Source organism: Pollicipes pollicipes, unplaced genomic scaffold (assembly GCF_011947565.3).
Source record: "Pollicipes pollicipes isolate AB1234 unplaced genomic scaffold, Ppol_2.1 Scaffold_6138;HRSCAF=7277_pilon_pilon_pilon, whole genome shotgun sequence".
NCBI classification, from domain to species: domain Eukaryota; kingdom Metazoa; phylum Arthropoda; class Thecostraca; order Pollicipedomorpha; family Pollicipedidae; genus Pollicipes; species Pollicipes pollicipes.
In genome coordinates this window covers 1274245-1286352 of record NW_023596818.1, presented here as the reverse complement: position 1 = coordinate 1286352, position 12108 = coordinate 1274245, and the positions used below count along the sequence as shown (strand labels likewise).

The window sequence follows — 12108 nt, the reverse complement described above, 5'->3', positions numbered from 1 at the left end:
ATGGGACGCATTCTCGCCCGCGCCTTGCAGCGATAGCCTTCTCCGCGTATCCACGACGTCCGCGCCATCGGGAAGTATCGGATGACCGGCGGACCCACGTGCGTCCCGCCGGCGCCGCGTGGCCGGCGCCGCGTCGGCGGCGTCTCCCCGGGGAGGCCGGGCGCCCGCGGCCGGCTCGCCCAGCCTCCCCGCCGAGACGCCGCCGCCAGACCGCCCGGACATTCCTCACGAATTGCTGGCAGACGGCTGGACGGGCGTCACAGTGCCAGCGGGACGTCGTGAGTCGGTGTCATGCCCGGTGCCGCCGGGTGCTGGGACGGCGGCGATCGGAGCACGGGAGCGCGCTCACCGCCCGCGCCTCGTCCGGCCGTGGAGCACGCGGGGCAGCGGGGGCGGCGATCGATGAGCTGCGTACTGTCCGTGAGAACCAGAGGTCGCCAGCAGTCCGGTGGAGACAATGTCCCGGCCCAGAGAGGCCTGGCTCTCGGTGTGGAGTGGCAGGCGGCCGCCCGGGCATCTCCGGAGTCGTCAATAGAGCAGGTCGCGGGGTCGCGGCGGAGTGAGGCTGAAACACAGCAGTCGGGCGCTCACAGCACCGCGCGCAGAGCTTCTTAGTGTGAGAGGCAGGACCTTGGGCACCGATGGCGCGGTGGTCAGGCTCTGCGTCTGGAAAACCGAAGGTCTGGGGTTCCATTCCCCGCGGTGCCCGCCCTTCCTCCCTGAGTGAGAGGCGGGCGACGCCATTAATCTAGCCTCAGCAGCCGAAAGCGTTGTGAAACCCCAGTGACACCCAAAAGCTGCCGGCCGGAGCGAGCGCTGGGGCCGACACCGTCCGAGCCTCCGCAGACCAAGCCGGCCGCCCCTGTCCGCTCCGGAGGCAGGCTCGGCGTGGGAGAACCGGCCCGTCCCGCTGCGGGTCGAGAGTGCTGGAGCTCTGGCTGGTGCAGGGGACCGAGCCTGGTGTGCTGCCGGACCGTCGGCCCCGTGCGCATTCGTCGCAGACTTCTCATTTGTCGTGATGTATCCAGGGGTGGCTCTCGAGCCTTGCAAGTTCACAGCATGTCTGACAAGATCGAGAACTACGTTGGCGCGAAATTAGTCAACTGTTCCCGTCGGCGTCGATGAAGGGCTTCACCGAAACGAGTGCAAGAAAACAACACTCACTTTGTTTTGTTTTGTTACTCATTTTGTGGGGAATGTGAGTATTTCATCGTAGGTACCTCGATTCGTAACAAGTTCTGATAGCCTCAGACACGTTGAAGGCCGAGAAATTATACGATACCGACATGTCGCGAGCTATGCCATGAAATGGCTGAAGATGAAATTAACCGATTATGAGAAGTGTCAAGATCAAATGTCTCTTATCCAATGGCGTTCTGCATGATATCCCCCGATCGGTAATATAGCGTTCATACCCGGTTCTGCTGCGGTCCAGTAAACGTTTATTTACTAGCTCATCGGTGCAGTGATAAGCATTTGCGCATGGCCCTGGCCAAGAACTGGTTTCTCCCGGGCCAGGAAGGGGTGTCTGTGATTACATCATCGGTTTGTTGATCATCGCGGCACTTGCGACTCCATCTCTCTGGAACTGGAACCGGGACATGGTGTTTACGTCCACCTCCAGCGTCCCAGCTCCAGACATGACCAGATGCCGACGTATCAGCGCTCAAGCCTACAAATTAGCCCGCTCGTGAGCCGATCAGCTGTGGTAGGCCTGCTCGCTCTGTAGGTCTGCAGGTCAGCTTTGGTAGGTCCGCTCGCTCATGCACGGTGCTCCGATGCTTCCCCACTATAACATTTGCGTAGCAAGCTGATCAGATTCCCATTAGCAATCGGGCATCGCCGGAGGCGTCGAGGCGCGCCGTCGGACGGGCGGCACCACGTGTGGGGGTCGTCCGGGCGGGCACCTGGCCGGCGGGCTGCCCTGCTGATGGGGGTCCGGCGCGCCGCCGAGCACGGCCACGACGGCTTCCAACAGCGGCCGATCACGACTGGCCCTGAGCGTCAGCTGGTGCGATCAATATACTGCGCCCTGGCCAGCGGGCGTGATACAGTCACTGTCACGGGAGGCGTGCTACGCCCGTGACAGCGGGGGCGGACCACGCCCGGGACAACGGGGGCGGACCGCACCCGGGACCCCCACGGAGCGGGACCACGCCCGCGACAACGGAGGCGGACCACGCCCGGGACCCCACGGAGCGGGACCACGCCCGCGACAACGGGGGCGGACCACGCCCGGGACCCCACGGAGCGGGACCACGCCCGTGATTGACACGATGAGCAGGACCACGCCCGTGATTGACACGATGAGCAGGACCACGCCCGTGATTGACACGATGAGCAGGACCACGCCCGTGATTGACACGATGAGCAGGACCACGCCCGTCATTGACACGATGAGCAGGACCACGCCCGTCATTGACACGATGAGCAGGACCATGCCCGTGACTGACACGATGAGCAGGACCACGCTCGTGATTGACACGATGAGCAGAACCACGCCCGTGATTGTCACGATGAGCAGAACCACGCCCGTGATTGACACGATGAGCAGAACCACGCCCGTGATTGACACGACGAGCAGGGCCACGCCCGTGATTGACACGACGAGCAGGGCCACGCCCGTGATTGACACGATGCGTGACAGTTACGGGCGTGGTCCAATGAGCCGGACCACGCCCGTAACTGTGACGTAGATCTTGATCGAGGCGTGAACTCCCGAAGTTAGCCGCCATGACACCCGAGACGGATGTGTCAGCTGTTGCCGTGTTAGCGGCGGGCGGACACGCCTGCCGACGATCACTCGCAACAGGCAAAAGCCGGTCACGAATCTGAGATGGGTGGATCCCGTCGAGATCGTCTGTTCCGTGTCAGATACCCCCCCCCCCCCCCATGTGCTGTGCTGCATGCCGTTCGCGATGTTTCGTCACTGCGCCCGCACCGCGCCTTCCACCATTTCGTCCACCCCGTCCTCGCCATCCGCTCCACACTCAAAGCTCACACGTCATCCTTCATTGCCGCCCGTTCCCTTCGACCTCTCTCCGGCCCCGCCCATTCTGATGACATGTCCCCGGCCCCCTGGCAGTGACGTCACCGTGCAGCCCGAACTCGTGCGGCAACAGCAGCCTGTGCGTGCCGACCTCGGACAAACGGTACAGCTGCGTATGCGTGCACGGTGCGGAGAAGGTGCCGGACGCGGCCGGTCGGCTGCGCTGCCAGCTCACCAGCCAGCTGCCCGTGCTGCCCTGCAACCTGGAGTGTGTGCACGGCACGTGCCGGCGCGGCCCTGCCGGACCCCGGGTACGTGATGGCGGCGGTCGATCAGGGTAGGTCAGGCGGCTGGACGGGGTCAGCCGGGGTCTTTGGCAGGGGCAGGCGGTCAATGGGAGGCTGTTTATTGGTCGGGACGGGGTTATTCGCAGGCTTTGCCATGGGTAGTCATGGAGAAGCCAACAGGTCAGACCCGGGACGTGTGGGATCGGAGGTGATGAGACCATTCATGGTCTTTTGAGGATTAATGTTTGGGGGGGGGGGGGGTAATCACGAGGCTCATAACGGGTTTGGCCGACCCTGAAGGTACGTGAAACCATATCCCTTCTTGGTGGAGGCGGGGGTGTCCATCATGTGGTCATGTTGTAAATATCGCGTTATATATATATATATATATATATATATATATATATATATATATATATATATATATATATATATACATATATACATACATACATATATACATATATATATATATATATATATATATATATATATATATGTAGTTACGTATATGTATGTTTGTATGTAAGTGTGTATGTATGTATGTATGTATATATAACTGGACAAATATGGATAACGAATTGGTGGCATCGTCGCTAGTAACCGCTATAACTAACGCATGCCGTTGAGACGGCGGCGCCATTTTTTTGAAAACCGTCAAAGCTTCGGTGCGGAGACAGTTAACCAGATGTCTCGCCGGACGGCGTGCCGCCGGCTGAGCCGCTCTCGGTGCCGCAGTGCGTGTGCGAGGCGCGGTACCAGGGTGCACTCTGTGACCGCGACCGCTGCGCCGGCCACTGTCTCAACAAGGGCTACTGCTACGTCAACCTCATCTCGGGCGGCCCGGACCTGGCGGTGAGCGTCGCATTTGCCGCGTTTCCGGCCGGCTGTCTCCGCGCGCCGTCTCATTCTGCTCTCGCCCGGCCGCCAGCCGCCCGGCGTCCGGTCGGCCCGGCTGCCGTTTCGAAAACTGTGTGATGCTAGTGGGATGTGCGCGTGGGTGTTGGTTGGCATCTCTCCCTTGTCGTGTCTCGTGCTCTGGCATCCTGTCCTGGACGGCATTGCTTCGTCTGTCTTGATCGGGTCCTGTCGTCTTAACGAGGTGTCGGGACAATGTTCTTCATCGTAGCCCGAGTCCCAGCCTCCGTCTAACGCTGTAAGCTCTGACAACATGAACACTGTTAAGGAAACCCTACACGTTACGATTGCCAACTAGACCTGACGCTTTAAACTGGGGCAAACACAAACGCAATTGCAGACGTCACCCCATACGTTGCATCCGCCAACTACATTATTCACGGTGTCACGAATACCTAATCGATGTTCATACCAGAGTCTCGGGTCGCGCCGGAGGCGGCACTAACGCCCCCGCTCGGCCCGAGCCCACGGGGGACGCCGTAGCGGCTAGGGCGCTGCCTGACCGGCCGATGGCCTCTCTTGCTGCAGTGCAACTGCCTGCCGGACTGGACGGGCCAGCGGTGCCAGACGCCGGCCGACCCGTGCTCGGGCCGTGGATGCCTGAACGGCGCCACCTGTAGCCGCGCCAACGGCACTGATGTCTGCGTCTGCCCGGCCGGCTTCACAGGTGTGTGACGTCACGCGGCGCTGCAGACGGACTATGACGTCACACTGCCGCCGCAGGCAGCTACGTGACCCAGGGACAGGTGGCGGAGCAATCACAAAGCAGTCTTGGGGATGTGCGGACTCTTGGGGCAGTGTCATGTTGCTTATCAGCTTGTTTCAGAGGGCTTAGCGGATCCACTGTGTTGTAAGAGAGTGTGGCTGGCGTGTATCGGACATTGAGTTCCCAAATTACTGTGGCACTGGATATGACTGCCACCGATCAATATTTCAAAGCCCGCTAAGGTATCCCCCGTCCGTCGTGTGCTTACCGCACCTCTGTGAACCGTGCTACCACCTATTGGAGGGCGGAGGTAGTGCAGCTTCTGTGTGCGGCCACCAGGCGCACGGTGTGAACAGTGCGTGGATCACGAGTGCCGCGGGAACAGCACATGCCACCGTGACCCGGATAGCACTGCACCCTCGTGCCGGTGCGGGCCGGGTCTGAGCGGCGCCCACTGCGAAACGGGCTCGTGCGCCGACCACCCGTGCGGAGCAGGTCAGTCGCCGGGGCCCCCGGCCAGCGGCGGTGACACGGCGCCCCACCGTCACTCGTCCGTTCGCTGCCACCAATCTGTACTGAGCCTACCCCGGCGTTGATGGAATAATCACCGCTCCGCACTTGTCGCGTTGTCGCTGCGCTGGTGTCCTTGCCTTTGCTTTAGTTTCGTGTCTCTGGACATGGCGCCATGCCGTCGGCGTGTGTCTGATGAACGCCTGTCGTAACGGATGACGTTTTGGTGGCTGGAACATGACACTTCCTTGAGTTGCACGACGTACAGGCTATCATTTCGGTACCTCGTTTGTAATTCCTGTCCGGCGCTGATGCCCCTCCGCCCCGTCAGGTCGTTGCACGGTGGAGGGAGGCGAGCCGCGCTGCTTGTGCCCGCTCGGCTTTAGCGGACGCTACTGCGAGCTGGATCTGTGCCGCCAGTACTGCATCAACAACGGTAAGCGGCCGCGCCCCGGCCGCGGTCCCCTGCGCGGCCGCAGTCGGCCGAGGCGGCGCTTCGGTGCTAACGCCGGTCGTGCCTGTAGGCAGCGCCGTCGTCTCCCGAGTCTGTGGCGGCGCGCCTGGACCCGACACCAGTCCGCGCGCTTGCTCAGACTTGTGCAGCATTCCGTGCGCAGGAGGTAGCCCGGCTCATGGCCGCCACCGCACAGTGGCGTGTGTAACGCCCACCTCGTACCCTAGGTCGCCTGTAGCCAAGCGTCGGCGGCAGGGCTTGGGCTTCAGTCCTGGTCGACGCTTGTCCGACCCGTCAGGCTGGCCTGGTGTGTGTCTAACCTGCTGTGGCTAGGCAGACATAATTGGATTAGTTCTGTAAATACGTGTGTACGAAGCACGCCGTTTTTGACGCTAAGTACAATAATGTGACTTGCCCCGAGTGCGGATGTCCTTTGTTTGAACGCGTTTGCGCTCGTTATGCGTGGTTGTTGTCCCGCCAGCTCACTTCGTTTGGTTTTTCAGCCATCGTGTCACCTCTGGCCGCCCGATTCTACTGTGTGTGTGTACTCCGTCTGTGCCGTTACGGCTCTTGCCGTACCGTGTCTGCTGTGACGGTGTCTGCCGAGCCGTTTCTGTTGTGACCGTTCCTGCCATGGTTCCTGCCGTTCCGTGTCTGATGTGACCGTTCCTGTCATGGTTCCTGCTGCATCGTGTCTGCAATGACCGCTCCTGCAGTGGTTCCTGCTGTACCGTGTCTGCAATGACCGCTGCTGCCGTGCCGTATCTGTTGTGACCGCTCCTGCCGTGCCGTGTCTGTTGTGACCGTTGCTGCCGTGCCGTGTCTGTTGTGACCGCTCCTGCCGTGCCGTGTCTGTTGTGACCGCTCCCGCCGTGCCGTGTCTGTTGTGACCTCTCCTGCCGTGATCCCTGCCGTATCGTGTCTGTGTTGGCCGCTCCTGCCGTGCCGTGTCTGTTGTGACCGCTCCTGCCATGATTCCTGCTGTACCGTGTCTGCGTTGGCCGCTCCTGCCGTGGCCCCTGCCGTGCCGTGTCTGTTGTGACCGCTCCTGCCGTGCCGTGTCTGTCGGCAGCCCCTGTCGTACCGTGTCTGTTGTAACCGCTCCTGATGTGCCGTGTCTGTTGTGACCGCTCCTGTCGTGGCCCCTGCCGTACCGTGTCTGTGTTGGCCGCTCCTGCCGTGCCGTGTCTGTTGTGACCGCTCCTGCCGTGGCGCCGCAGGTAACTGCTCGCGGACGGCTTCCGGTCCGGTGTGCGCCTGCGGACGGCGGTACAGCGGCGACCACTGTCAGGTGGACCTCTGCACCTGCTCGGACGACTGCCGCCGTGACGACTGTATCAGCTGTCCCCCCGGTCAGTGGGCCGGGATGATGTGGGCTCCTCGAGCCAGAGGTCTCTGTCGTGATGTGGTGAGCTCGAGCCAGCAGCCCTGTTGACTCTGCGGCGGCGTCCAGACCACCATGGCAGTGTTGGTATGGTTGTCTCATTATCACTACAGTGCTGGATGTTTATTGTTCCTAAAAAGCGATGCGGGTTTGACTCTTCCTGTGCGGGAAGTCGGATGTCGAGCGACTCAACCAGAAGAAACTGAAAGAAACCGACTTCGGATCGACACATATGACTGCCTGCGGTGGGCCCAGGCCGATGTTAGCTTTTGTACGGCCAGTCGTCTGTCTGCGGGTCCCGGGGACGTTTGTACGCGTGTTTCTGTGAGCGAGGTCTGATCGGTGACCCGTGCTCCCTCGCCTGCTACAGGCTCCTCCCGGCCGGAGGAGCTGTGTGTCGGCACGGCCGTCGTGCCCTCCTGGCAAGAGGCCATTAGCTTCTGCCTCAACGGCGGCACCCTTGAAAAGAGCGGCGACGACCACAGCTGCAGGTCAGTACTGTACACTAGAACATCCAGACTGGCGTTTGCACACAGCACCTCCGCTGCAGGGCAATAGCGGAGAATACGTGGACCGCCGCCTCCGCTAGAAATTGTCCGTCCGCAGGCTGGGGGTCACGACTCGTGGTCTTTGCTCAGTGTGTGTAGATGATTACTGGGGCTGCGGGTGCCGTCTAGGACGGCATTTCGGCCAGTGGCAGTGGGAAGTCAGCTACCCTGGTGAGCGATGCGTTTGGTTGCGCCTTTGTCAGGACGACGGCAGTGCCTTAGCGTCGCGTGGCTACAGCCCTGCGTGTGACCGGCGTCCGTTGAGTGCGCCGCGTGTCGTCTAAAGCGGACAGGCAGCGGGTGCTGACCGGAGTACCGCGGCTCGGCGGACGCTGCCGCCGGGTTGTCGGTGGCTGGCGGTGCTCTCTGTCCTCGCGTCCCCGGCTGTCCCATACCGAGTGTCTTGGCCTGGGGTGGTTCGTGCTGTGCCCCGTGCCCGGGTCGTCGCCTGCTCCCCTCACCCAGCCGCCCCATCGCCAGATGTCCGGACCAGTTCTCGGGCAGACGGTGCGAGGTGCGCCCGCCGGGCGCCGACGGCTGCCGGCCGGGCTTCTGCCTGCACGGCGGCGCCTGTGAGGAGGAGGCTGGCGGTGAGGCGCGCTGCCGCTGTCCGACCGGCTGGGCCGGCGACCGCTGCCAGCGGCCGCTCTCTTGTCGGCACTACTGCTTCAACGGCGCCGACTGCGAGCCGGCCAGACGTGACGACGAGCAGCCCACCTGCCAGTGAGTGCCGGCTGGCTGCTGCTCTCCGGTGGTGCCGAGTCCCTCTGAGTGCTTCACAGCCCAGCATGACATCCTCAGGGTCTGTTCCCGTCTAAGTGCTCTGCAGCCCCTCTGAGTGCCCGCGGTGTCTCTTATTGCTCAGCGGACTCATCGAGTGCCCTTTGGCCCAGAGGATCTCAGAGTTTATCCGAGTGTTCCACAATCTACCAGTGTGTTTTGCGACTCCACACAGCACTACGAACGGAGTATTTCCGCCACTCCCAGTGTTTTCCAGCCCGTTGCGCGGCCTCACGACCTGTCGCACTGTATCACGTGTATGGCGTCTCACAACCAATCTGACCCGTCTCGGCCCCCTCCGCAGCTGCGCGCCGGGCTTCGTGGGCACGCGCTGTTCGCGGCCTGTGTCGTCGCTGACCGCCGCGGACGGCAGCGACATCCACTCTGTCGTCACCGGCGTGGTGGTGGCCGTGGTGGTCGTGCTTCTGGCGCTGCTGGCCGCCGTCGGCCTCGTCCTCTGGCGCAAACGGCACGGGTCAGTGACGTGGAAAGCCTCCCGGTCCCCTCACAGACGGCACCGGTCAATGACGTGGAGAGCCTTCCGGCCCCCTTACAGACGGCACCGGTCTGTAACACGGACTCCTCACTCGCCATCGTACAGACGCACACAGAGTCTGTCGGTCGGGTGGCCGAGCTGGGCTGCGAACCCCCTCCCCCGCTGCTGTGTGAAAGGCATGTGTTGTGCTGCCTTCAGTCCAGTCCATTTGCGGGATAACGCGTCGCTCTCGTGTGTGACTGTGTCTCACGTGCCCGGGGCAGTAGCCGCGGGAGTCGGGATGTCGGTTCTGTGGTACCCGCTGTAGTCGGGACGTCGGTCCCGTGGTGCGATGCGTAGCAGGTGTCGCTGCTGGCACGACGGGCGACCCCAGGCGAGACTGGACGGGCGCCCCCAGGCAAGAATAGACGGGTGACTCCTGGTGAGACAGCGACCCCTGGCGAGACTGGATGGGTGACCCCTGGCTAGACAGGACGGCGACCCCTGGCGAGACTGGACGGCGACCCCTGGCAAGACTGGACAGCGACCCCTGGCGAGGCTGGACGTGTGATCCCTGGCGAGACTGGACGGCGACCCCTGGCGAGACTGGACGGGTGACTCCTTGGCGAGACTGGACGGGCGACCCCTGGCAAAACTAGACGGGCGACCCCTGGCGAGAAGGGACGCGACGACCAACCTGAAACCAGACGCCAGGCGGCGTGATGTTGCCGAATAACTCCCACCAACTGCTCGGGAACACACGGTGGCGTGGGGTATGCTGCGCCTCCGCGTACGTACCGCGCCAACTCAAGTTACCCGACCTGCTTGCAGTTTCGTTCGTGACGACGGGGTGACAGGTGGCTTCGACTTGTGTGTAGCTTTACGTTTATTATTGCTGTCTTTGCGTTTGCGGGTGTATTTACGTGTGTGCTTGCGTGCTTTCGCCAGAATGCCGTTCAGTCATACTCGGATGCGAAACGATAAGCTAGAGGTCGACAACCCGATGTACCTACGCGACCTCGAGGCGCGCGACGACGCAAACGAAGATGAAGACATAGACGCCGTCTTCAGTTTAGAGGAGAAGGTAGAGAGCGATGCCGGCACATCATCCCAAGTTGTTACTACTGAAGTACATGTAGCATATGTTACTACTGTAACACTACCAGAAGTTATCGCTCTCCTGTGATTCGAGGCTGGAGTTTCAATAGGTTCATCACGCGGATACGTTTGCTGGCTTTTTGAGTACTACTCATGTGGGCTAACCAAGTGGGACCAGCCCTGTTGTCGCCGGTCAATAGACGAAGAAGCCAAGGGAGGGGGGATGGTCTCACCAACTAGGGCTCACTTCATCAGCGATACGGTGTTCATTCACACGCCGTCTTCAGCTGAGTGCTGTATGAGGCGGCGTATGGTCAGACGAACGTAACTTTTGTCCTCAAGTTCGACTCGCGGGAGCTTAGATGTCAGGTTTGCTCGGTTCAGACCCCTTTTCCACACGTTTCCATTGCTGAATTGATCATCATCGTTATTGTTGCACACGCCATATTCGCCCCCAAAGTGTTGTTTCACGTAAACCATTGGGTGTGGCTGACCGCGTGTCCTTACGCGTCCCCAGCCGACCAACTTCTCCAACCCCGTGTACGAGTCGACGTACGCGGACGGCGGCGGCGCCAGCAGCTCGGAGATGACTAACCTGCTGCCGCCGGAGAACGGCAGGCCGGCGGTGGTGTTCGCCGGCGCGGCGCCCTCCGACCCGCTGCAGCACGCAGACGCGTAGCGCCGCCTGCCGTCGCCCGTGCCAGCCGACAGTGTTACCAACCGCTCATAGATGGCAGCGCACGATGACCGCGAGGCCGTGGTCATTGTCATGAGCGTCGTCCGATTCCTGGTGGGCATTACCAGCCATCTCCATAGTCTCCATTGTGGCAATGTTGTGTGGGGCAAGTTGACATCAAGGCTTGGAGCTGATGATTCGTATTGACGCGCCTTGGCGCATTTCGAGACGCGACGCTTCTGAATGTCTGGATTGCGGGATCTGGGCTTGCCCTGCGGCGCGCTGCCGCCGTGGTCGCGAGAGCTTCACATGACGCGCGGCCTGTCTCTCGGCGATCTCCTGTAGCCGCCGGACATGGCGCGAGGCCGCGGTCCCGCCTCCGCCGTCCCTGATCAATACTCGAGGCTGCGGGCGGTGTTCAGCGTGACGCTCGCGTGCTGGCAGCCGACGCGTGGACAAGACTCGCGCCCTGGTCACCACGGCATTGGCAGTCGCTTTGGGAGGCTGTTTTTGTAGGGTGCTTGCGGTGCTAGTGAGCACTATGCCGTCCGTCACCGACCCTTTTTGCGTACTCTTTTTGGCAGATATATGTACTGTGCCATTTACCGGCGGCGCCGTGCACTTGCGGTGTCAGCATTCGCCACGCCACGGCAGCGGCGTTTGTTTTACTTGACGCGACGGTCCCACCGCTGTGTAGTTGTTTTAACGCGCCCATTTTGCGTGCCGCTTCTACTGCGATGCCGGGGCCCGGGCTTTGGAGTGCCAAATAGCTGATGGTTGAGATTGGCCGTGTTGCTAAGCAGCTCACTCACTCAGACAGCGGCCGCCCCATCGAGTGAGGCGTAGAGAGGCTGGATGTTCGCGTGTGGATGTTCATTTGTGTGTAAGTCAAGCGGATCACTTCCATGGTATCTTCGTATATTGTCCAACACAAATGCGTCTTTGCTCGCTGTTTTCCCACGTCTGCTTGACGACATCGCATCAAAGAGCTGAACCTGCTATGGGTCTTTAAGATTGAACAATTGTTCAGACTGTCTGCCTTGTCTGGTGTGGTAGTAATCAGTGTGTACACACCTTTTCGACTGGTCGATTCTCCGGACGTCGTCAGCTGTTTTCGTGCTCAGTACCTGGGGTGCAATACGAAAGCAACAGACGTTTTGCTTCTCTCTCTCTCTCTCTCTCTCTCTCTCTCTCTCTCGTCTCACTCTCTCATACTCTCTCTCTCTCTCCTCTCTCGCTCTCTCCTCTCATCGTCTCATCACTCTCTCTAATCAATCTCTCTC

At 61.1% G+C, this 12108-nt stretch overlaps 1 protein-coding gene across 1 annotated transcript in view; it reads left to right on the top strand.

The window, feature by feature from the left end:
* LRP1 (LDL receptor protein 1) overlaps positions 1-11824 on the top strand; it is a 116766-nt gene extending 104942 nt beyond the window's left edge. The window contains exons 79-89 of the mRNA XM_037229625.1: positions 3086-3300; positions 4015-4131; positions 4723-4861; positions 5240-5395; positions 5742-5846; positions 7085-7216; positions 7619-7739; positions 8277-8519; positions 8881-9051; positions 10000-10135; positions 10667-11824. Of these exons, the coding sequence (XP_037085520.1) occupies positions 3086-3300; positions 4015-4131; positions 4723-4861; positions 5240-5395; positions 5742-5846; positions 7085-7216; positions 7619-7739; positions 8277-8519; positions 8881-9051; positions 10000-10135; positions 10667-10828 (1697 nt within the window). The 3' untranslated portion in view covers positions 10829-11824. The remainder of the gene's footprint in view (positions 1-3085; positions 3301-4014; positions 4132-4722; positions 4862-5239; positions 5396-5741; positions 5847-7084; positions 7217-7618; positions 7740-8276; positions 8520-8880; positions 9052-9999; positions 10136-10666) is intronic.
* The last annotated feature ends 284 nt before the right edge of the window (positions 11825-12108 follow it).